This window comes from Rhagoletis zephyria, unplaced genomic scaffold, assembly GCF_001687245.7.
Source record: "Rhagoletis zephyria isolate East Lansing unplaced genomic scaffold, Rhagoletis_zephyria_1.1 Rzeph_scaffold_01815, whole genome shotgun sequence".
NCBI lineage: Eukaryota > Metazoa > Arthropoda > Insecta > Diptera > Tephritidae > Rhagoletis > Rhagoletis zephyria.
Window position 1 is genome coordinate 16,860 of NW_016158899.1, and position 27,070 is coordinate 43,929.

The following is a 27,070-nucleotide window of genomic DNA, read 5'->3' on the forward strand; positions in this document are numbered from 1 at the left end:
AAATGTACGAGTAAGTGAGCCTTAATACACATTTTGAATAAGATTTGGCTAATTTTAGGACAAACTGTTTCCTTTAAATGTGACTAATATGTATGTACAGAATTTGAATCGACCCAGATAAACATATATGTATGTGAATTTCAGGAATCTTTCAATTCCAGCGAGACCTATAAGTCAATTTTTAATATAAGAAAGGAACCTAATTTCTCTTGGTAAACAGTGCCACGAGCCGGAAACTGTTTACCCTATGCACAACAGAGAACAGTAAAAATACATATCGTCGTTTAAAGTACAAAACTGCGTATTGTCATTCTGCAAAACCGCGTAACTGACATTGGCTGCCAAAAATTGGAGTTGCCCACACAAACTCTTGGCTCAATCCTTATTCATTCATGCCAGAAATGTGATTGCTTTATAAAAAGGAGAACCATTTTGAAATATGAGGGTTTTTACTATCTAGAAAATAATTTATGCAAAGCACATACGCGGTTTTGCATTATCTTTTTGCATTTTGTTGATACGCGGTTTTGTACTTTAAACGACGATATGTATGTGTATGTTATACGTTTGAGCTCAAACGTTCCAGTAGTTTGATANTTATACGTTTGAGCTCAAACGTTCCTGTAGTTTGATACTTACCAGCAGACATACTCAGGTTTTTAATGTATAATAGAGCTGCGAAAATATTTTTTTATAATTAATCGAATATTTTATTTGTTTTTGCCATCGCTAACGATAGCTCGTTCGAAGCTCAACGATTATTTGAGACTGTGCTGTTGCTGAACTGTTTGAAATTTCGCAGCCAAAGCAACAGAGCAGCAAACTGAAACCGACTGAAAACGCGGAGTCTGCGATTTCGGCACGACCAAAAGAAGAACAGTGAATATTCGAATAAATCGCTGCTGCAAAATCGCGCAAGTGTGTGGTTCCTCATTAAAAACTATAGTCGGCATAGTTGTAAATTTTGTCGGAACAGATTCGCACCGACAGAATCGCATAGGGGTGTGATACCTTTATGCTGACAGTTTTTCGAATAGAAATATGTGTGTAAATATGCATGAGCAAGGAATAATCTAATTGACAAATGTATTATGGTGATTTCGTTTCTTCTAAAAAATGTTACCCTTCCCCGGTGCAAAGGCGAAATTTTTTGGTAGAAACGAAATAACTATAAAATATTTGATTTCATGTGAATGTTCTTAATTCAAATATAATGCAGTTATTAAGAAATTGGCTAAATATGTATGTATTCTCGTTATGTGAAATAAATTATTTTGTGGTTGAATAAGTAATTTTAAAATAATAGCTACATAATTACAAAAATAAATAAATAAATAACTATATAAAGTGTTTAATAAGTTAATAAATGAGGTGTATTTACCGTTTGTAACTTAAAAATGTCAATAATTGAAAAAAAAATTGAATGAGCTGCCACGTTTTTCCTATTAACTACATATGTACATATGTATGTAACATATCCATCTTTGTGCATACATTACAAAATTTTGCAGTAGTGTATTAACAACTGAGCGAAATTAACTGATTTGTAAACTTAATTTAGTTTGTTATGCATCAACATTTATATTTTATACAACACTTTTAAAGTACGAATGACTTCGCAAATCTGGTTTTCATTTAAAATCTATATGCTATACATTCAAAATTTTAATATCTAAACAAACTGACTATGTTCTTCTTTTTGGATTTTTTTTTCTTCTTGTTTTATTTAAAAATACCAACAAACTTTACGCATTTACATTAATTTAAATACAAATAAGTATGTATATATACTTGCTTGCACATGAGTACTTAATTTATAAATACCTACATACATATTTCTAATTTAACGTACTTATTTAACTTAGTTCTTAGCGCTTTGTGCGCCAGCATGGCAAGGCGCAATCTGTCTTAGATTAATTTGAATTTTTGGTATCGTTTTTTGGTTATTTACATTTACGTACATGTGTATGTATGTATATATATAGTATGGTATGGTGTAACTAATGATTTAATTTATTATTGGGAATGCAGTTCAGTTTATTGCTCCTATGCGCATACACAATATTCATTCTGGCGAACAAAATCGAGTATAGAAAAATCATCGCTGGGCCATGTAATCCATCTAAATATGCACTTCCCGATAGCTTTGTCGTAGCATGTATTTCACTTGCCCACCATTGCGCCCAGCTGAGAGCACCACCCGCGGAGACTCTGCTGTGACGGACGTTCGTTGCTCATCCGCAGTTAGGCCAATGCCTTGGCTTTCGGCTGCACTGCTTTTCATTTCCTCACTTTCCAACTCGTCATCATCGTCGTCGTAGTCTTCGCAAAAAGAGTAGCCAAGGTCTTCTTCATCGTCATCCACTGTGACGTCATTACGATCGGCATCCTCAGTATTAATGCCACCACTCTCCTTTTCGTCGAAGTCTTTTGACAAATTGCCCGTGGTTTGCTGCTTTTCGTCGATCGATTGTTGGGTCCACTGTTTTGGCAATGCCAACTGTTTGTGCAGGTTCTGTCGGGTACCCGGTTTGGTGGCATAAATTAACTCCGGATGATGTTTAGTGAGCGCTTCTAAGGCCTCTAACGAGGCAGCGGGATTAAGGCTCACATGTGGTAATTGCGCACTTCGGGTGATTTGTTTGATTTCTTCTGCAAGCTCTTCGCTCATTTCAGATTTTTCTTCCTCCTCCTCTGCCTCGGCGGTTGTCAATTTGAAGGTCTGGCGAGTATTTTCCGTTATCGTTTCGTCAATTTGTGGTGCCATTCTTCCCATTATTGCCGGCGCTTCGCGTGCGTCTACTGGCGATGAAATTGGCTTAAAAATGCGCTGTTCGTGCCATGAAAGAGGCCGAAAAACTAGCGGGCCACCTTCTACGGCGTAGCGTTTGGATGAAGTAGGTGCAGCTGTTCCAGCTGGCGATAATGGTTCTGGGCGAACAGACTCTTTAACATCATCTGGCATAGTTATCGGCGCTCTTTGTTGTTGTTTTTCTTGCATTTGCATACGCAATTGCTGCAATTTGCAGTGTCGCAGTGTGCCAGCCACCGTTTGGGATGGCTGAAAGTGGAAGCTGTGATACTTGCGTAGTGGCAACTTGACTGGCCTGCGTCCCAAATAATCAACAGTTGAGGCCAGTGTTATTGTTGCACTTTCCTCATCCTCGATTTGTGGCAATATTAAATTCGTGATATCATCAGCGCAACCATCAGAATGGCCAGTAAAGTTCTCCTCTGTGGTTGAAATCTTTTTGGTGGCATCAATAGCAACAACATCACCTTCATCGGCATTACCACCTAACGGTACTAATCTGCGCTGCTGCGATACAATGTCCTTGCTGTTGCCGTTGTTGCCTCCGCACGATTTTCGTTGGATTAGCAACGATTGCTGATGTTGCTCACGTTGGCGGCCATTGTTGTTGTCATGCTGTTGTTGTGATTTAGCTTGCTGTTGCTGTTTATCTGTTGCCTTGAGCGCGCCGACCGTACACTTGGCGGGATGATTGTGGGCATGTGTTTGGCACTCGGCGGCGCGGTGGCTGTTGGAGTGGTCGTTGCCATAGGTGATGTACCGGATATGTGCGTAGGGGTCGCTGATGGTTTTTCGTCGTAGTTTCTTACCGATGCCATGGGCGCTGAGGCTGTGGTCGGTGGCAGTGGTGTTGAAAGCGCAGGCGGTCGCTGTTGAGACGCATTCACTTGCTAGAAATGGATTAGTGACGCCAATACCAAAATGCTGTTAGTTAGTTTGGGGGTTATTGTTGTAGCAAGCAATGGCATAATTTCCAAGTTAATTGTTGCATGCGACATGAACACGTATTAGGGAGAAATTGAGGGAATTCACGGTGATGAAAAGCATGACGGTTTGTGTACGGTAGAATGTAATAACCAAAATAGTATGGTGTTGACAGGTTGCGCAAACAAATGAATGAAATATGAAATGAAAAATATAAAAGGAATTGATTAAATTAACAGTTAAATAAAGCTACATAAAATATTATCGAAAAACTAACCAGAAATAAATCGCATTGTACGTAGGGGTACAAAATTATAATCGGTTCCGTGTGTACAATAAAATTAAATAAAAAAAGACAAAATAAATATAATATAATTTCCTCAATCTGGGACGTAGAACTTATAACTGATTTTTTTTAAACAATGCACTATGGCCTAAACGCCTGTTTTTCTGGCCACAACTAGCATCATATTTTTCTTGTTGCTATATTTTGCATAATACTGTAAAACATAGAAAGGTAAATTTGTTTTGTAAAAAGCTGTAATGCACTAACCAACTAAAAACTTCACCATGAAATGAAGTTATATGATTCGTTAGGGTAGAGGCCGGACACAATCGATAGCACTATCGTCACTATAGATGGTTTAAGACTAATGTATTGACTATCGACAGTTTCGAGAAAGTAAAAAAGTGTTAGAACAAAATTTAAAAAACGGACGCTCATTAAATTCTCATTAGATTTTGGTATTTATTTTGCAGCGATTTATGTGATCTTCTAATTGGTGGACTGAAGAAAAGGTTATCCAATATGAACACCGATCATTGATACGAAGGCAACTATCTTAGATAGTTGATTTTAAATGGATGGATTCCAATTGCGTAAACATAGTGCTGCCGTTCAAGATCCTTCAGTTACACCTACAACTATCGCACAAACCTTATAATTATTCGGTTTCATTGATACGCGGTACGCGGGTGTAAATTAGGAAACGATGGTCTGGTATAGATTCCATTATATAATTTCATCAATATTACGAAACTAATATCACTATAGGTGCAGACCCACTTTTATTTTAGTAGGTAATTAATAACTAGTTATTGTGAACAGAATATACATATGTAGATTTTGATAAAGAGAGTATTTTATAGCTCACAGCGGAAAATCTGAGTCCTAAGACAGAATGCGCGCTGAAATATTTATGCATTCCACCAAGTTTGGTGGAGCCTGAGCGTATTTTCAGCAAAGCCGGAATAATTATGAGTGAAAGGCGGTCTAGTTTAAAGCCTAAACAAAAAACAAAAGCTGCTTTGTTTTTAATAACAACAAAATTTTAATGAAATAATAAACATTTAGTAAATTATAAGGGTGTTAGGTCTATAATTATAATGTCATTTAACTTTCCATCATATGAAATTAGACTTACCAATATGGTAAAATATACATACATACATAGGTTATGAAAATGGAATCAAATTTAAAGAAATACACTTATAATTCAAAAGAAAACTATCGCAGACTATCGATAGTCTATAAGTTTAAGTTTAAGTGGTTTTTAAAAAACTATAGCACATTCTCGATGGAGGCGATTATCGATAGTTTCCGACCTAAGATGAAGTCTCTACGATAAGCAGAACCCGAGATATAAAGATTTTAAGACTAACATGATTAGTCAGAAATCGAAAAAATCCAATCTTTGACAGATCATGTCTCCGAAGAAAAAAATTAAAAAAAAATTTATATCCTCCAATACGTGTTAGCTTATTTCATGTCTAGAACCCATAAAAAATTTTAAGCGAACCGAAAGTGTGACACCAAATTTGGTGTCCGATACGAAAAAGAATGCCTCATATATATATTTACATATGTATTTGATGAAAATAATTGCTTCGCTAAAAAAATTTTGCTCTGCATTCACACTTCTTTACCTACAAAGATATGGGATGCCATAAAAAAAAACTCATCGGATTCCAAATCTTCTACTTGTTTAGCCATAGTTAATTTTTGCAAAAAAATTTACAAAATTTCACGCCGTGAAATGTGTTTGGAATTTTAAAAGGATCGGTACCATATAATTCAGAAACCTCGCTGAGAGAAGATAATATATGTATTTCAAGTCATATGTAGTAATTTCTAGTTATCTATAGTGATGTTAGATTCAAGTTCAATGGAACTTCCTAGATTCCAAAGTGGAGGGTGGCTGCAGAAGACTTATTTGGTAATTGGCATATCGTTTCGTTTGCAGAGAGAATGAATGGGGGATGAAGAAGAAGTGGTGGTGGGTATGCGTATGTTTAAAGAGATCATATTATTATAAAGGCTTGTTTTCAATATTTGAAATTCAATGACATTTGCCGTCAAATAAGTGAAAACACATTGTCAAATGGAATTTCAACAGTATAGGTTTTTAGTTGGGTAAAACGACTATCTGTCCGTTTTTAACCCATAAATAAAGGAGATAAAGTTGTGTCAAAATATGTTCATAAAATTTTGCCATCAAAATATGACATAGTGAAAACCAGCCTTAAAAGTGTTCCTTCGAAAGCAACCAATTTAACAACCTGGGTCGTCGCTTTTAAAACATACGAGTACTTCGCATGAGTTTTCCTATTGTTGAGAAGACTTTTCTTTTAGAATAAGAGAAAACCGGATACAGACTAAAAACCGGACTGTCCGGTCAAAAACCGGACACCTGGCAACCCTGTGTACGCCCGCCAACCTACGAAATAGAGATGCCGTTTTTAAATCGATTAAATCGAAGATCAATTAATCGAACCCTTAGCATTCGATTTTCGTGGATCGATCCAAAAAATCGCAAATCGACATTCAATTTTTTCTCAATTTATGCATATGACATTGCATTAGAAAATCTATAAAATTTTAATCAAATTTGAATTTGAGACCAGTTAGTACAAAAAATGAAGGAGCTTGAGTATTGCATCTAGCTGTAATTTAGAGTATTTGCACTAGTTTATTTAACAAACTTAGCCAAAGCGCAAATTGGATCAAAATAATATTGAAAAAATGAAAGCATTTCAAAATATACAAGGCAGTGTATAAGTTAATAAGCTTTTCTAGAAAAAATTTCAGGTACGCAGTTTTGTAGCCCATTCAATTTTAGTTAAATAAAGTGCAAACTTCAAGTCGCTGCAAATACCGTTGATTCTTGGCATTTTTTTTTTGTTGTCGGTGCTAGGCATTTTATTCATATGAAAATTTTGTCGAGCATACTTTGTATGAAAGAAAATACTCAAATTTTTTCTAAAAAGGGTAATTATGGCCTAATAACAAATTGTCGAATATGAAAACAAAAAAATTTAAAAATCTGTACTGCGAAAAAGTCTGTATACGTAAACTTTATTGGGCTAGCGTATTTACGTATAATACATTTTAAAAAATAGCGGTTAATTTTGAAGTAAAACAAAATTTTTTCTCTTTTGTGATAAAAAAATGGAAAAAATTTTACCATTTTCCTAAGTAGGGCTAAGAATTTATGAAATTTCTTTCAATTCAATTTCAATTTTCGAATTTTATATGGAAATTGACAGAAAGTAATAAATTATTTTCCATTTAAATTACTGGTACAACCGGCTGCTACAATAATGTTTGTAATTTAAGTGTGGGTCAGGAGAACGTATTTTGTTTCATTAAGTAAAAGACGTTTTTTGGCAAATTATATGAATCGTGTGAGTTCGATTTATTTTTTGACGATTTCTTCCTGCATCGATGATTTTTATTTGATTTTTATTACGATCTGGCATCTCTACTAAGAAACCTCTTTTCTGATAGTTCCATCTCACTCACACCTTTCACATTTCAACCGACTTAACGTGGCCTGGATGAGCGTCAGGACACTTTTTGTAAACCTAAGTTTAAATAGGTTTTCCTAGTGATCCCAACGTCAAACGAGAACGCATAAATAAACGAAGTTTTGGACTTCTCGTAGATCGTTGTGACAGTCCTAACAAGAGTTATTTTAGGAAACTCAACCTTGTAGGGCATACTGAAGGATAACATCGGTAGTACACATTGGGTGTATTTATTTGAAAATAGGATCATTAAAGAATCCTTAGTCTTCTCTTTTCATGCATTTTATATCGGATAGCTGCAGAAAATTCGAACAAGACTCATTTTCTAAAGGTATGTCTAGACAAGTTAGCATAGTTCCTTTAATAGCTACATAGGCGGAGCGGAGACGCTTACAAAGAGTAAAGCCGGGACTTGGCTTTTGACCACACCGGCGCCATAAACGTGGTGTAGTATAGTTATTGACTAATAAGCTTAAAAGCTCATATAGTGTAGACTTACATTTCGAAACCTAACCATGTACACTTAATATGTTGCTCAACCTCCTATATGAGAAATTGTGATAGCGGTTGGTGAAAACTTAACTCACCGTATGAAACAATAACCTCTGAATTTTAGATACTGAAGTTACGGCCTTGTGGGAATTTTATTCATCGAACTGTCAAACAGCTGAAACGGATAATAAATAAAACAAAAATTTTCGCATTTGGTTTAAGTTGACTTAGGGCGCTGTTACGCAGGCGATCATATGATCCCTTGTCACGGCACTTTTTATCTCGTTTTTTCCATTCTTACTCTCTTTGGCCAACATGCTGTTGTGCAGAGGGTCAAATAATCAGCGTATTTCTTTGGCCTAGTTGTATTTCATTGGTCTATTTTTTACTACTTTTTACATTTTTGTTATGAAATAACGAAAAAATAAGAAATATGTGTATAAAAACATGTCAAAAGCAAACAAAACAAGGGTTGCTAGCATTGAGTTTATTCTACATATGTACTACTTTGTATACATCTGCAGCAAAAATGTACCATTCTGCTACTAAAAGGATAAATAGCATGAAAAATACTCCATTTCGCTACTGAAAGGAAAAAATAGCAAATTGTATTCACAAGCAAACCCTTTTTTTGATCAGTGATTCGGTCTAAGCCGGCTGGTCGAATTTGAACCGATTGGTCATTGGTTACAAGGATTATTTTTCATAATTTGTGTTGCTGGATTACTTAAGTATTGTCATAACTCAAAAAAGCCAAACTCGAGAAAAATGGCCTTAAAGTTTTTGATTTATATATACTCCCATAATAAAAATTAATACATTTTTTATTCTAGTGAGATACTGGTAGTCGATCCAGCATGAAATTTTTACACAAAATAGAAGAAGGTTATGACACTATTGAATTAAATGAGCGATATGTAGATTTTGGTTTAAATTTTCTTTTTTTTTCCATTTCTTGTGCGTCACTTTATAATTTTTTGTTTTTCTGAGGGCTGAGGGCCCTGGGCATAAATCCTAACTCATGACAACCTCAAAATAGAGATGCCGAGGCTGCCCACGTGTACCTCTTTCACGAAGTGTAAAAATAACCTTCCCATTTTTGTGTGACATGAAACTCACGCATGAAAACTACTTCTGTCAATTACGTTGCTTTTTAGATAAGATTTCTTTTTATTCATATGTTCCCTCATCCAGTTCTGTTTTAGGCATCTCCATCTCAAATTACTATCTTAAATAAGAAATAAGCTTATGCTCATACTTCTGAGCAAACAATAACGCATAAATCTAAGTACTTATATATAATTAAAATTCAAGCATTGGAACAGAGTTAGCTACAAACCTCAATTCCTGTTACCGATCCGGCTGGCGCTAATGTGGATTGCTGTTTCTTGCATCTACGCGTCCCACTCGCACTCACCGTGCTGGCCACACTCAACGATGAGGAAGAATGATGGTGGTGGCCCAGCTGATATTGTTCGTACTCTTCGGGTGTCGTGATTTCTGCAGGCTTCTGATGTAGACCGCAGCGAGAGGCCGTCATGCCAGTACCCGTTTTCATGAGCGGCGCCACACCGATAAGCGTGCCAGTACCGCTGCTGTAAAGTGAGTTGCAGGAGGATAACGAAGTGGGATCGGTCGAGCCGGGACCGCCATGTCCATCATTTTGTGAAGATGAAGCAGACTCATAAGAAGAATTGACTAAAGTAGAGTTGGGCGAACAGGAGCGTTCATATGACGCCGAAGGATAGCCATCGACATTCATATAAACAGGCAACGACGTGCCGCTTACTACAGCGTTACCCTTACTGCTACTGGACTGGCGCATGGAGTTTTTGTAATTAACGCTATTGACGAGATTTGCACCGCCACTAGCGGCGCTATGCTTCGAAAGCTTCGATCCTTTCGGCGTTTTAGGCGGCGGCGTGTCGCCCAGCACCGTTGCACCACGCGTGCTGCCCGGCGGAGGTGGCACAGGTGTGACGCACTCATAAGAGCTGTTCGATATACCGGAATCGCTGCGGTAGATGCTTAGCCGTTCTGGCTCAATCAAATTGAAATCATCCTTCTGCTGGTGTTGGCGATGGTGATGTTTTTTCTTGTGGCCCGATTGTCCAGCTTGTGCGCTGGTGCCGCTCGTGCCGCTGCCACTAGCCGTGGGCTGCGGGTGCAGCAATATGGTGGCGGTGCCACTCATACCACCAGCAGCTGGCGATGGATGCGCCTCTACGGCACACTCATGCACCTGCACCGCGGCCGCGTTATCAGCCGCCAAATTCTCATAGGCAGGCGGATCATAGAAGCGCATCAATGCCGATGATTTTATCTGATGTGAGGTTTGTTGGGCGCCCGGGCCGACGGAGTCAATATCGCCAATGCTACCACCAGCAAAAGAATGATGTCGCTTGCACTTGTTGCTATTGTTGCCGGGGAATATCATAGACGCATTCAACACGCCACTCGCGGGCGACTTATGCGGCGGGTGAGATGCTTTGTTCTTACCGCCACCGCCGGTGAATTTCAGTGAGTAGAATTTCTTATCCTCCATTTTGCCATCAATCATTGGTTTGCGCTTACCGTTGCGTTGCATTGAACCAGTGCCGCTTATGTCCAATATGTGCGGTTGATAAGCATTATCGGCAGGGCTGTTGCCAGTGTCATATTTTTTGAAATTGGTTATGGCCAGAAAGGGATTCGTACTGACTGCAGTGGGCGGTGGGCATGTGCGCACGCCGGCAACATCAGAACCACCTATATCAAGACCTGCTGCACTCGCGCTGCTACGCTCCACCACTGCATATGTTGGGTAATCGTGTTCGATGGCATTCAACAGCTGCGCGCTGGAAGTGTTATTCGAGACGCTACTTTGCTGCTTTTGCTGCTGTTGCTGGTGATAATATTCTGTGTAACTCTTCGGAAAGCAATTATTCAGATTGTATGAAGTTTGATGGGGTGCAGTGCCACCGATGCCGCCGTTCATGTAACCGCTGCCACCAGAAGCTGCGTGGCCTGCGCCACCGTTGTCGCCGCCGCCGATAGTCTCGCTGCCATCCGCCATTGAAGTCAACATATGCTGTTGGTGATGCTGCAGCAGCATGCCTTTGTTGTGGGAATTCATTGTGTGTGCTTGCTGGTGCTGTTGGTTCGTTGCCATCAAGCGTCCCCCGCCCCCAACATATTGCATGGTATTGTACTGATGTTGTTGCTGTTGGTGTTGATGATATTGAAATTGCTGGTCGCACTGGTCCTGTTCGTATTGTTGCTGCTGGTGTTGTTGCTGGCCAATATTTCCATTGAGTCTCTTGGGTCGTGGAGCGACGCGCACCACATTGGTGTTGTTATTAAAATTTGTAAGAGTCGTAGAGAACTGCGAGCGTGCGGTCAAATGAACGCAGGATCGTAAACATGAAGGGCGGTTAAGGTGTGTGTGGTTTAGTCGGATAATTTTAGTTGTTGTTTGTTTTTTTCGTTATGCATTTCATTCACGAAAGCGAGGCGTGTTTGCATGCGGGAGAGCGAAAAAATGACAAAATTGCTTTGGATTAGTTTTTGTTATGCAATGAATTTTTGAATTTTTTTTGTTAAACATGTTTTCTATTTTGTTAGCATATAAATTCAGAATTAGTAAGGTAGCATACATATATATACATACATATTTTTTGAAAAATACTGCAGCTCTTGACATATTTTCAAAACAACATGTGTAAATGTGTTAGTAAAATATTAGTAACACAAAATATAAACATCTAAATACATATAAAGAAGGTGAATAGCTAAAAAACTTAAACTCAAAAATAGTAAATAATAGATTTGCAGATAAATGTGTAGATAAATAAAATACCATCATATGAGGCATGGAACGACGCAGCTTTTGATTTTAGTCTACATTTTATATTACATTGTGTGGGATATAGTCCCAAGTACAGTGTTCTACGAAAGTAGTCGGGCAGTAATTTTAAGCTTTAAAATTGACTATGAACATAAATCCTTTTACATTCACACTTAAACGTTTTAATGCAAGCAGTAAACACATCTATTTATACGTAAAATAGTTCTAGTAAACAAGTTTTTAAAATATGTGGGTATTGGTACTCGGAAATTATAAATTTGTTTATTATTTAGAAACTCTTCCAGATATACCTTTTGGGGTTATCTTTTGTGCTTGACTGAAAATTTTCTTACATTTTCAACATTTTCAAACTCGTGAACTTAGGTTTCGTAACGGGAGTAAAAACTATAAATATAAATTGATAAAAAAAAAACCTGAGGATTGAATCTCTTTTGAGGTGGGTTTATGCATTAATACATAACGAATCAGTAGCCTTTGAGTCTAGTTGCTGGGCAGGCAGGCGGCATTGGTGAAATATACTGGTATTGATCACTTACATGTTTTTAAAATAGGCAAAAGCTATGAAACTATACATATACATATGGTAAGAAATGCCAGCTCATTTTCCTATTTTACTTGATATAGGTTGGGAGAAGAATGGCGTTAGCGCAATTATTAGCGTCGTACTTTTGTTTGTGGTGATCACAAGTGAACTTCCTATTACCGGTAATATTTCCTTTATCTCATTCAGTTTTATCGGGATGACCTTGTGATTGAGCGAGAGAAAAGTTCTTCAGGGAGGTCTGTGGAAAGACACAAAGAATTGATGTCAAATCCGACAAGAAAAGGCGAAAGGTAAATAATCGCTCTCAACGTTGCGGTGGTTATAGGTGTAAGGCTATTTATTCCGCGAAAGTTAAATATCGGGGGTTAATTCTATATAGAAAACTAACGTCGAAAACCCAAGTTGTGCTAACCAAATATTGAAAGTTTTCAGGTAATCTCGGAGAGCTCTTAACAAAGGCTTCGGTCCCAACGGTTTTCTTAGAATAACATCCGAATTTTTTTCCAAAACGGTAACGTATTAAAAAACGGGTTCTGTGGAGGAAAATTTATGGTAAAAATATTATTTTTTTTTTTAATTACGAGTATATCTATTTAATTTACTAAAAGTTTGTTTGAGAATGTTTTAGTCTGTTAAAAAGATGCAAGATACACATAAGTATATAAATACATAAATGCATTTTATATTGATAATTTGAGGCCAGCAATAGGCACGCGTTTAAATAAGATACACGTAAAGTTTCAAAAAAGTCTGCGCCAGGCAAAGCGTTGCCCATCATCGTTTTAGGCTACGTTTATACAGGAGGCGAAGCCAAGCCGAGCGAAGCGAAGCTTTCAATTTACTGAAGCTGTATGAAAGTGTTCATACAGCAAGCCTTTTCAAAAGCGCTTTTGAGCTGAAAGCAAAGCAGTTTTTGATTTTGAATTTCTATTGGACTTCTAAGTTTCATCAAACTGCTGTGAACAAAAAATAAAAATAATTTAAAACAGTCTATTTTTTGATAAATCTGTTGAAGCAAATCGCACAAGTATTTTAGCTGCTTTTCATACAGGATACACTTGTTGATATTTTTACTGCCGATTCCGTGCGTAAAGCTCCACTCCGCCTCATGCTGTGTAAACACCTGAAGCTTCGCATCGATCCACGTTGCTATGCTCGGCGCTGCTCTTCTGTGTGACCGTACCCTTTGACATTGTTTATAAGAATTAGAACCGCTCGAGTCTTTACAAATTGGAAATTTTTGTTTGTTATTTTTGCTCGGTAAAAAGTGACGATTTTAATAAATGCCCGTCTCTACATCTTGTATTCTGCTTTATTATAGTGGCGTAAAGCCATAGGAAAATCCGCGACATCTACATGTTTACGTTATACGGAGAACAGTGTATCTAATGGCAATATAAAACCCAGATCTTAACAGTGTTGCCATTTTGGTGCTTTTGGAGCTAGATTTAGCTCTTCATTTATCTATTTGGCTCCGAAAATTGGGTTTTAACTCCTAGCTCTTTTTTAGCTCTTCAAATTTATCTAGCACTTTTTTAGCTACAGAAGGTTTTCGTTGTATATGGTATATATAAGCCAAAACTTGAGCGTTGATAAAATGGAAAATTTCGAGATGAAGTGTGTCCACCATAAACTCATGGATCTAGGTTAAAGAATTCAAAAATTAATTAAAAGAAAATCCTTTTTCTGATAGCGCTGATTTTGTTTTATCTTACTAATGTTACCTTTGAGGAGAGTGGAAGTAAAACTTTCCAGAAAAATTTTGCGAAAAAATTATTCAATTCAAATATCTGAAATTACATACTTTAACAGTTTGTAAGCTATTTTTAGTTCACTGTTAAAAGTGCCATAGCAACGAATTCGAAATATATGCACCTTATTTTGGTTTTAAAAGATTTTTTCAGCACTTAAACTTATAAAATTCGTTTTTATTAAAATTGCCGAAAATGTAAAAACAACCTTACGTCAATAAATGCTCAACCTTAACAAAAATATTTAGCTCTTCATGTTAGCTACTATTAGTATTATTTAGCTCTTTTTAGCTCTTTTTTCGACCGTTTTAGCTCCAAGCGAAATTTTTCTCTGGCAACACTGGATCTTAATGCTCTCTTGGCCTTCTATCCCCATCCTTGGCAATCCAAGAGGAGCCAATGAAGATCGCATGTCAACTTCATTAATTTACAGAATAGATAATTGTTAAGAACGATGTCAAGGAATACCTAAAATAATAAACTGATATCTGTAGCCTCCTTTGGAAGAAAGTAACACATTTAAGGCGTATTCATCGTTCGAGTTCATAACTTTTCGCCCATGTGGTTGTTGTTTGTTTCTCTGGGAGAACAACTGAGGAAAGCTCTGAAGGCTTTTGAGTTGTTGAGTTAACTTCAACTTTATATGTTTATATGCTGTAGCTAAGTGTGCAGAAGTGCACGCAGTTGTTCGTTAACTTGCAGAAAGTCCAAGGTACGCACACCGTCAGACGCAAATGTTAAAATGATACCAAAAATTTCTGTTGTAAATATAAATTTTGAGTAAATAAGCTTCAGTAGTTACTAAAATAACGCAGTTTTCGTATTTCTGAAAACTACCGTTATATGGGAGGTAGGCGTGGTTAATGTCCGATTTTGCCCGTTGTCAATACCATCCGTGCTACGCTGAAAAGAAGTGCACATACCAAGTTTCGTTAAGATATCTCGATTTTTACTCGAGTTATCGTGTGCACAGATGGACGGACGGACGAACAGACAGTCACCGCTTAATCGATTTCTCTTTTCATTCTGATTATTTATGTATACATTTGTCTATATCCATCTCGATTAGTTTTGCCTATTACAAACAAGCGTTATGTGAACAAAGTTATAATACCCTTGTGCACAAGTGCGCTCGGGTATAAAAATGTTACCAGTCCTTGTCACCGCGATTCTAAGTACGTTGGTAATGCAGTCAAAATATTAACATATTATTATTATGTAAATAAATTGAGGTATTTCTGGCATTGCATATTTCACGGGGAAATACGTTGTTACCAAGCTTATGAGATGGTATAAACATTTACCGGTTACAAGAGTAGACTGAATGCGAAAAGGGTTTAAAAATTTACAGAAGCTTTATTTACAAGTAAACCTTATTTGAAATAATTGTGGTATCTTTAAAAAAAATATATATATATATATGTATATATTAGGGCGGGTCGATTTGTAGGGGCTCAAAAAATTAACAGAGGCACATAGCGATTATGATTATTTGGGTAATTTCAAGCATTTTTTCCCAAGAAACCATAGGTCTAAAACGAATTTCGAATTGTCGAGGAATCCATTTATGGCATTAATATTTTCTTTTGAGGGCCGGCAGTGGGCCGAACATTTTAGGCTATTTAAAAATTGAATTTGCATTACGAGAAAGTCAAATTTCGTGGATTTTCGCAACATTGTTGTCGATTTTCGGAAAAAAGGCGTTTAAATCCAAAAAAAAAAGTTCGGAAGCGCCCTCTGGCGGCTCTCAAAAGAAAAAATTAATGCCAGAAATGGATTCCTCAGCCCCAAAAACCCCCAGATACACATTTTGGCTAGTTTTCAATACAACTGTTTCAACAGGTGAGCCACTTTTTGAAAAAAAAAAAACTAGATAGAAAAAATCGCTGGCTCGAAAAAAAATGCTTGAAATTACCCAAATTACCATAATCGCGATGTGCTTTTGATGCAAAAAATTTTACCCCCTCCTTATATATAAACATCACTAAGATCATTTAAAAGTAACTTAAAAATATAAAATAATTTTGTTGGCAATTTTTAATATTTGCAGCAATGCGTTTTATTCAAAAAAGAAAAACCTCACTAATGTCGTAATTATTTATAGTAATAAACCTGTGAAAAAAATTTTTTCGGTCATTCGAAAAAATACACAATAAAAATGGCAAAAATAACGAATAGACATTTTTTTTTAGTAAAACCAAATTCTTGATTTCTTTTCTATTTGAACGTGGTAAGTGTAGAATGATGCGAAATATGTTAAAAATATGAATTTAATAGTAAATAGTAATGAATTCTAAACAATGTACAAATACCAAATGTAAACAGATGCATTACAACACACACAGTTTTCTACAGAAAAGCTCAATTTAGATAAACAAATAGTAACGTTTATTTAATTTATTTTCAACAGCTCCATAATCAAATATGTATTTCTGTATTTGTGGAAAAAATATATAAAGTTTTTGTTTAATTTACATATTACCTACATACAAAAAAAGCAACAAATTACATCGATAAAACGTATGAAATTTTAACTTCCATATTTGCAATCAAACAATAATGATTTTTACTGTAGACAAATTTTCTAAAGTGGCGATAATACGAGTAACCTGACTATGTATGTACGTAGGTGGAAAATCGTAAAATACTGTAATCTGTGGATACAAATGAGTAATGCAAACTACGGTGAATTTTGTGTGTAACGCATGTGAAGGTGTATGTGTGTTTACATTATGTAGATGTGCTAACTTGTGCCTAGAGAGTGTGTGATGTGATGCCATGTGATGACCAATGTTGACTAATTGTTAGTTGGTTGTATAAAAGGAAATTTACAATATTTTTATAAGTACCTTGTTAGGAGCCGTTTGGAGACCATGAAATGGTAGATTCTCATACTCGCCAGGTTCCGTCAATGGATCCCCCAGTGAAGATGACTTGTCTTGTACTATATTTCAAAGTTGAGTTAATATTTCAATACGAATTTGATCAAAAGAGCGATGAATTTACGAATTTTCAGGGTTATATTTTCACGTCGGATTCAATTTAAGAATTTTTTGTTCGAATTGTTGCGTTTTGTTTTGTTTGTTGGAAGTAGCAGCAATTTTAGAATGCATACAATTAAAGATGATTGCAGAAAGTTAACAGAAAATATTAAATAAGAATAAAAAATTATGAGAATTTTAAAATAAATAAGAAAATATCGACTTAGAGGGTAAAAATCTATTTACGTATAAATATTTTTGATTTGAAATAAGGAGAAAATAAATATGTATATATGTATGTAACTACACTGTCAATCAAAAGTAAGTGCATGGGGTTTTTTGTTTAATATTTGCAATGTCTTTCAAGTTATTTTTTTTTTTGTTATTTTTTTTTTAAATATGCTTTAAGCAAAACCAGACAAGTGAAACTTTCAAACTTTATACAGAACTAAATTTTGACCTTTTTAATCTGAATTTTTAGAAAAATTTTGAGTACGCAAATAGATCGTTTTTTTAATTCTAGAGAAATTTTTACTTGAAAACCATTGCAAATATTAAACAAAAAACACCATGCGCTCACTTTTGATTGCCAGTGTAAGTTTGATTTTTGTTATTATTAAAACTAAAAATTTAAATAAAATATCTTCCCAAAGATGTATAAAACTTATAAAAGTGTGGAATTGTAAGAAAAAAATTGTATTTCAATTAACAAAATACTTAAAGGGCTTTTAATAAAAATATGTTTTTTAAAAAATAATGACGACACTTAGAGGCGGGAAACAAAAATATAATTTCATGCATAACATTTAAAACTAACGGAAACTGCAGGCAAATAATCACGTTGTTGTTGGTTAATAAAGGACAAAAACATCAAATAGCGAAAATATCAAAAAAATTAAGCTTAAAATTAAAGATCCAATAAAAAATTACAACATCTAGAGCAATAACAATAAAAAGTTAAAAGCTTTAAAAAATATAGCACTCTTTAAAAAGTGAAAAACAATTTGTTTGCTTACTTGCGTTGTTGTTAAATAAGGACTTCACACGATGAAGCATTTAAAATTACTTATTTATTTATACACACGATTGAAATAAGAAAATTTTAAGTCAGTTTGAAATTTATTAGTTTTAAAATAAATAAAGTTTGCTAAAAAAAAGGCCACATACTTGGAATTAACAAAATACATATATTATAATGTTTGTGATAAATAACATGAGTATTTATGAAATTAAAAAATGTAATTTTGAGACGCTTTAGAGGACTTTCATCTAATTTTTAATATCTATAGCTCCTAAATTGAAAAGCTCACACAAAAAATTAAAAACGGAAACTCTAAATAATAATCCCAAATTTGGGGAAATCCTAAATACCAGCAAAAGAATCACAACGAAATATGTTCAGGCTCACGCATAATACAGTAGTTCTGCTTAAATTCTTCCTTTCTTCATATCTAATAAGATACAGTTTCACGAAAGAAATTTATGTAAATATGTATGTAGGTGAAAAAAAATTGTTTTCCATTTGAACTTAATATGAAAACTGACAGAATTGAACTAATAATTTTCACTGAAATTGCCGTTGAAACTCTTGATTCAATAAAAAAAGGTTTGCTCAGAAAGCAGTTTTCTCGCTCCCTCTTTACAAAATCGGCTCCCTTGTCAAGGCACTGTGTATGGGTTCGTGTGTGTGTGCAAAACTTTTGTAAGGGTTGACACTCCCTCTGATGCAGCGATGGGAAGAGAGAGCTTTTACTCTGTGTACGCCTATACAAAATATATGGAAAGCTTAAAAGAGTTTGCTGCTCTAATATCACAAGTGAGCAAAGCTTTAATTACACTGGGTTACAGAAAAAATGTTCTGTGGATGCCACTATCCAAATCCTATGTAGAATTGCTCGGTGATTCCGAAAATCGAGTTATCTTTTTTTCTATGGATACTTTTCGAGATATTGGCTATTTACCGTTATTCAGCTTAAAGCAAAAATTGGTTCCTTTTAATCACGTATATCTTACGAACCAGTTTAAAAATCTTCATATAAAATACGGCAAATGAAAGCCAATGAAATTCTCGATTAAACGTATATACATCACATTCCGATAGGGCTTATGGTTTCAGACAAATTAATTAATCATTTCAGATTTTTTAATGAAGAAATGAAAAAAAATCAAACTTTAACAGAAGAAAAATTTAAAAAATAACAGGTTCTGTACCAAATTTTTGCATTTGTACTAACGCGTATCATAAAGTTATCGGACTAGAGAAGAGCACAAAGCGGGCTATGGTTCCTAGTTGCACTCTGATGACGAAACTTATAACAATTACGTACTTAGCTACTGCGCCTAAAATTATGCTAAAAAATAACTTATGTTTTGGGGCACTAAGGCACTACATAGTTATGCCGACCTATTCCCACCTCANATTGCACTCTGATGACGAAACTTATAACAATTACGTACTTAGCTACTGCGCCTAAAATTATGCTAAAAAATAACTTATTTTTTGGGGCACTAAGGCACTACATAGTTATGCCGACCTATTCCCACCTCANTTGTACTAACGCGTATCATAAAGTTATCGGACTAGAGAAGAGCACAAAGCGGGCTATGGTTCCTAGTTGCACTCTGATGACGAAACTTATAACAATTACGTACTTAGCTACTGCGCCTAAAATTATGCTAAAAAATAACTTATTTTTTGGGGCACTAAGGCACTACATAGTTATGCCGACCTATTCCCACCTCAATGACAAAACTCATCGGCATATCAATTAATTTCACTACTGACCCGAAAACTTTTACGCCGAATAGACGCACTGTTTCGTCATTGACACATACTCAACAGGTCATAATAATAACATAAAAAATATCGATATGACGATGGATTCTTTCATTGCCATGGGAATAGGGCGGTAACTCCCGTACATTAATTACCAGCTGACCCCAGTGTAGCATCAGCATGGCTTCCGCAAAGTGCACAGCACCACCAGAGCACTTAACGCAATAAATATGCTGATGACTCGTGTCTTTAATTGTAACCGCCTCTGACAGATAACGCTGGTTTTACATTTTAATAGCGACATCCAAATAATATTTATTTCTGTCAAAACAGCTGATTAAGAACTTCGAATTTCCTATTTAGGTTGGCAACGCAGTGGATAGTAATGAACGGATTACATGATACCATNTAGAGTGCTTAAAGCCATGATTTTGGCTCACACTTTTAAGCACGGTAATTAAATCAATTGATATGACGATGGATTCTTTCATTGCCATGGGAATAGGGCGGTAACTCCCGTACATTAATTACCAGCTGACCCCAGTGTAGCATCAGCATGGCTTCCGCAAAGTGCACAGCACCACCAGAGCACTTAACGCAATAAATATGCTGATGACTCGTGTCTTTAATTGTAACCGCCTCTGACAGATAACGCTGGTTTTACATTTTAATAGCGACATCCAAATAATATTTATTTCTGTCAAAACAGCTGATTAAGAACTTCGAATTTCCTATTTAGGTTGGCAACGCAGTGGATAGTAATGAACGGATTACATGATACCATTTTTACACTTTGCGTAGCGAAGCTAGTAGGTATTCGTAACTACGAAAACTCGGATTCCATTATGGTGATATAAGGCTGAAAACACACCAGATTAGACAAGATGTTTTCGGATGATAAGAAACCCAAACTTTTTACTCCAAAGCATACCAAGCAAATCGCATTATAGCAAAGCAAGGTAATTCGTTGGCCCATCTCGGTGTGCGTTGAAATGCATTTCTGCAGCCCAGAGTTTTTCTGTTGGTGGCTTTGTTTCTAAAGTTATATATTGAGCTTCTCGCCTTAATTAAATATAATGTTTTTCTGCCCTAGTATCTATAAAGCAGAGGATTTCATATTAAAAAAATCGTCAGTTAAAAGTAATCCTTGTTTTCTTTGTTCTTCATTCTATGTACCTTGCGCTCGGTACATGCTGGATCGGAAACGAGGAAGCGGTCGAACTAGCAAGGAGCGGCTCCGCATTGAATGTGTCCCATAGTCCCAGTTCTGGGTGTCCTACGACCCACCTTAAAGCAAAGCTTTTTTAAGAATGAGCAAAAACGATGCCTAAAAATTTATTGCAGTGTGCAAAGAACACTGGCCCATTGGGGTGCATTCCGAAAGGATAGCACTACCCTTCAAAAGGTTCTGTCACAATTGCGATGACCCGGGCTCAACAGTAGACAGTTGAGCACTTCCTGTGCAAGTTTCCAGCCCCCGCAAGGATGAGGCTAAAGACGGTAAACCATTCCTGCAGAATATTTCTGAGTGCAGCTGTCTCTCTCTGTATGACGTATTGAAATTGATTAAAGCCGCCAAATGGCTGTAGGTTGCACGAGTTGTGGAATCAAAATGGCAAACTTGCTAATTGCTTGTCACCTGAGTGACAATCCACATAAACCAACCAACCAACATGTTGGCTGTATTCAAATACATTTATAGCTGGACAACCACTCCTCAAACAAAAACGAAATAAAGCGGTTTGTCTCGTTTAATGGACGATGGTTTAATCAGACAAAGGAATGGACACGTTTGTTTTAAATCATACATATAGGTAGGTAACATGAATTGACCTCAAGAGACTACTCGAACAATTTGAGAGTGGCCTAGTATGGGGAACTGCTGCGGGTGGGCAATATCTAGGAAAGAGTAGCAAAAGTCAGTAACGCCCTATATATAGCCAAGAGGATGTTGGGAGTTATTTGAGGTTTTTCGCCTGCCCGGATGCCTCAGGCTTTTCTCTTTATCTTGGTGTGGCGGAATGCAACAAAAAAGTCTTTATACCCCAGTCAAACGGAAGAAGTTTAGCGTTTCGCGATCTACTTGCGCGGAGAGTAGATGTCAACCCGAGAATCCAAGGGGAATCCAACTTTGTGCTTGAAACCTAGTCGCAGATCTTTCAGTATATTCGCAGGCTCGTCTGAAATATCAAATGGAGTGGGTGCTAAAATTTACTGCGAGGAAATTAATTTCAGACTTGATTAATGCCTTATCATTCAGGGTGATGCTTTTCTATGACAAAAGCTTTCACTAATACAAGAAATAACTCAAAAGTAAACTTATACGTCGAAAACTAAGCAGCGATTAAGGTAATTACTTCATATAGCATATCCTCCAAAAACGTCCTTCGCTGGGAAGCTTTTGTAAGCAAGTAGAAGGCTGTACATCTATTGGGTGACTGGTCACAAGAGAATAGGTAGGTAGTACTTAAATTAGCTGATGGGATCCCCGCGGGCGCTATTTGAACAGATAAAGGACGCCTAGAGATGGATGGAATGAGATAGACACATGCTAAATTGTAAAAATCTACGTTCTTGTTAAATGTAACAGGCCACTTAAGGTTATTTTTATGCAAAATTTCCATAGAACTATGGCGTTTTCCCACCGCGAAGTAAAAGCTAATACTCGTAATCTGAGCTGGATAGGTTTTTATAGCGTGCTTAGCCGAAAAGCAAGTCCCACTCTTTTACGTAATTTATACAAAATTGAGCTTAAAATTTTGTACCAGGATGTGTCAGACCGGTGTTCATAAACTTTGTTTGCCTTTTCTAGAATCGGCGTTTTACACCCGCGTGGTATGCTGCGGAAAAAGTTGAGCCCGTGCCGCCTCTAGTCAGGGGAGTTTAGCTTAGGTATGAGTTAGCAGAACATTGATTTGAATAGGTTTCTACTCCTCCTTTTAGAGATCCTAAAATATCTTAATCTGCGCGTAAATTTTAAATTAACACCTATTTGTAGTTTTATTTTACTGACTTTAGAAAAAATTCCTTAAAATTATCTTGATTTACATGAAACTTTACTCTTTGGTTAAAAATTTTCTGATTTACCTTTTCTAACATTTTAACTAATCATAATAGTAGAGAAAATCGAATATAAATATATTCAAAAATTAATAATAATAATTAATAATTTTTGACAATGAGCACGAGAGTATGAGTGTGAAATGAGTTGAAGTGTAAATGGTAATTAGTTTTTTCTTACTTTGGACCCGCTCGATTTTTGTCGGCGATATTGTGGCCACAACGCGCTTCTGCAGTGGAGGGGGTGCCGCCTTGAAAGGCGGCGGTGGACGTGGCGGCGGCGTACGACTCTTCAATATGCCACGGTGTAGCTGTTGCTGTCGTCCATGTGTCGGTGTTGTAGTGTTGCTGTTGTTGTTGCTGTTTACGTTGGCGGTCCCATTCCCGCCGTTGATGGCCGTCCCCATGCTGTGGGTGTTCGCTGGAGTCTTGTCGTATGAAGGCACTTGAAATGTCACAGAGGCATGTAATCGGGGACTGTTGACTGGTAGGCGCGTAGGCGGCTGCGTAGCTGGAGGCGATTGTGATAGCTGTGCTCTCGCTGCGGCTGTGGCTGTTGGTGTGACTGTAGTAGTAATATTAGAAGCAGAGTGTTCGAAGTTTTCATTTAGCTCAGCGGCACTAGCGTTTGTAGTCGCTATTACGCTAATGCTGGTACTGTTGTTGCTACTGATGTCACAATTACTGCTACTGCTACAACCGGAGACAGCGTTGCCGCCTTGCGACGTGCGTACTGGCGACTTTTTGTACGTGACTACAAGTGTTGGGTGCGTTTGTGTTTTGCGGTTGTTGTTGATGGGTGATGAATGTGCATTTTCAAGCCATTACGAAAATGAAAAATAAAAAAAAAACAAATGCAAAGCAAAAAACGTTTGAAATAAAAACAAATTTGACGCAAAACAAAAGTGAAATTGAATTAATTACCACTGCCACTGCAACGTATGCCCTTTAGGCGATGCTCTGCGCCAAATGGCGACTTTTCCGTCGTTTCTGTGCGCTGCCGTAGCACACTGGCACCCGCTTGCCACATGCCGCCAAGTAACCCGATGTGGCTGCGCTGGCTGTCGCGCGTGGTGTCAACGCCAGCACCGCGGCGCTTGAAAATGTTCGAAAAGAACTTTTCCACGCGTCCCATGCGGCGTGCACTAACACATTTGTCTGCGTTGCTACAAACTTCCGCCGCACCGCTTGTCGATTCAGCGCTGGCAACAGTGATCTCTTCCATGCCACCCTCTGTAGCTACTATCGGCGTTTCAGTTGTCAACGGCGTTGACACTGACGTCCCTGTCATACGAACTCCGGCCCCTGACGTACACTCAAGTGGCTCGTCTGTGACAGCTGTCAGCATTGTCAATAGCTGTTCCTCTGTGTTGGCATTTTCGACTGTCAAAATCTGATTATTCGGCTTAACATTGAAAGTGGTGTGCGGTCTTAACTGTGATGATTTGCCAAATTTATGTGGTAGTGTTTGGCATGCAGTGCGGTGGGAGCAAGCACCAGGGCTGGCGTATTCGCTGCCCACTCCGGCGGCACGCTTTTGGCGACAGTCAAAACGGCCGAGCGTTGACGTTTGCTTGGGAATATCAACACTTCCGCATCCACGATCGCCATCGCCACTCTCTCCTCCTAGACCCGTATCACTGCAATCGACTGTCTGTGTAGATGCATTTAGAAGTGTTGTTTGTGCGGTGGCTGCTGAGAAGCCAGATGCATTCAGTGTGGCACTTGATGCAGTGCTGCTGTCAGCCGCTGCCATTGTTGTCAAATTCGACAGTTGTGCCGTCAATGTGTGCGGTCGCAGTGTCATGCGATTAGTTGCCAGATTCTCTTTTGTATCGCTGCTGACATGCACCATGACGCCGGGGCGCAACGGCCAGCGCGGCGGTGATTTAGGTGCTTGCGCGGCGTGCCTTACACGTAAGCTGGGTGTTCGAGTGGGTGTAGTAACAATGGTGGGGGTGTGTGCGGGGGTGGTAGCGGGTGAGGGTTTGGGTGTGATCTTGGACGGTGGCTTCGGGGGCGGTGACTTGGGCGGCAGTTTTGGACCAGGAAGTTGTGGCAATTCTTGTGCGGCTAAATTAGGCAATAGACAACCCGTAGTCGGTGGTTGCGGGGAAATCGTTTGGAGCGCTGGTGTAGCCACATCACCTTGTGGCGCATTCGACTGATAAGAGAGTACACTGTGTTTATATTTATATTTAGACGTGTAATTGTCATAAAATTTCGTGTGTTGATGCAGTTGTATGGAGCGATGAATTTTATTTTTTTGATAAGAATTTATGAAAAGCGTATCAAATGAAAAATTTTGCAATAATAACATTTATTTTTAAAAGCAACATTAATAGTGTTTTCAAACATGATACAGTTTTCGAGGCGTAAATAACGGTGCACGTATCAAAATATGCAACGAAAAAGAAAAATAAACAAACGAAATTAATAATACAAACAACCTTAAATAAAAATGTTAATAAATATGTATAATAAGGTATTTTTAACGTGTTTTTTGCGTAATTAAAAAAAGAACAGTTTATATTAAACAAAAGAGTGTGTTTGGCAAACCGCAAACGTCATGGGGATAACTAAAATCTGCTGCTTCTGAACCTTAAGATTGAACCTTGGCTTTTTTAAATTAAATAATACAAGTTTTGCATACTAATTTCAAAGTCGAAACACTACTGTTAACTGGGTGTTTAAAATCTTAAAATTTTCGAGGAAACAATAAAATATTCTTGATCATACACTTGTGAAGAATGTTTCATTTGTAAATCTCAGAAAAAAGCGGTTTCTCAATATATAACCATCCCTTTCCGAGCCATTGATGGCATGGGCACCTAGAGTGCCCAAACAGATACCTACACACAAATCCAAAATTGAAAAGTCACCTTAGGTATCTTTCTTGACATACAGGGTACCTTTAACCGTATTCTTCCATATGCCGTCGTGGGGTCACTTTTTCAAGTGAGGCTGGAACGGCCTCTGGTGGAACTTATAAGGCTGCTTCTTGGGAGAACATCTACCTCCTCTGACTTGGGGCATCTCCATAACCAAGTAAGAAACAAGAGGTACTGTAAGTTAAATTCTGCCGAGACTTCAGGGTACCATCTGTCACGTCATAGGTTATGCTGATGAAATTGTACTTACAGTAACGCGCAAGCATCTCCAAACTCTAAGCGAAATTTTGCAGAGCGCTCTCTGTCTCATGAATAGCCGGTCGAGAGTGGCTCAAGAACAATTACACCAAGACCGAAATGGAGCTAGTCATGAGGAAATATCTTTCATAACTCTCTTTAAATGGTGTTGGGCTTACTCTTTTCTACAAGGTTAAATAAGTTGGACTGAAAACGGATCCTTACGGAGCGATCCAGGAAAGTCATAAGTGGTAGATATCAAGCCAGTTGCAACGCAGCCAGGTTTAGTGTGGATCACACATGAAGAAATTTCAGATTCGTTCACTCAAAAATTCTGGGAAACATTCCAAAACCGTACGCAAAAGCTGGATTACAACAACCTAATTTTTTGTTTCGACAATAGGTTTTCTATCAGAATTCCAGACAGAAGCGACTAGGCGAACCGCTCGGACTTAGATCCGGTGTCTACTGCCATCTCAAGTATGGGTCAAAGCTCGACAATAAGGTTGATAGCGCAATTTACTCTAAATACTTCTCACTAAACCAAAGCTTGCAGCCTCCTGACCACTGTAGCGTTTTTCAGGCCAAATTAATAGCTATATAGGAGGCGCTCTTATTGCATAATAGCGCCGCAGTTTCCCTACGGTCCGTTACGATTTATTCTGCCAGCCAATCAGCGATTAAATCTCTACAGTGCAGAAACACTTCTTCGAAAGTGACGGTCGAATGTAGAAGGATTTTAACAAGCTAGCCGCGAAAGTGTGAATTAAAGTGGTATAGATACCCGGGCACAGTGAAATACCTAGAAACTGCGCTGCAGACGAGCTTGCAAAGGGGGAGGAACTTATGCTCAGTTATCAGCCGCCCATGATACAGGCGTACCCATATCTTGGTGTAAACACAGGTTGAAATCCGTTTTAATTAAATTTACGTATTTATTTATTTACT

General features: G+C 37.5%; 1 protein-coding gene across 1 annotated transcript in view; it reads right to left on the reverse strand.

Moving 5' to 3' along the window:
- Nucleotides 1-603: 603 nt before the first annotated feature.
- LOC108365246 (uncharacterized) overlaps nucleotides 604-27,070 on the reverse strand; it is an 81,086-nt gene continuing 54,619 nt past the window's right edge. Inside the window, exons 9-13 of the mRNA XM_017619238.1 lie at nucleotides 23,919-25,174; nucleotides 23,176-23,748; nucleotides 17,027-17,121; nucleotides 9,375-11,399; nucleotides 604-3,736 (exon numbers count right to left, since the gene is read on the reverse strand). Of these exons, the coding sequence (XP_017474727.1) occupies nucleotides 2,123-3,736; nucleotides 9,375-11,399; nucleotides 17,027-17,121; nucleotides 23,176-23,748; nucleotides 23,919-25,174 (5,563 nt within the window). The 3' untranslated portion in view covers nucleotides 604-2,122. The remainder of the gene's footprint in view (nucleotides 3,737-9,374; nucleotides 11,400-17,026; nucleotides 17,122-23,175; nucleotides 23,749-23,918; nucleotides 25,175-27,070) is intronic.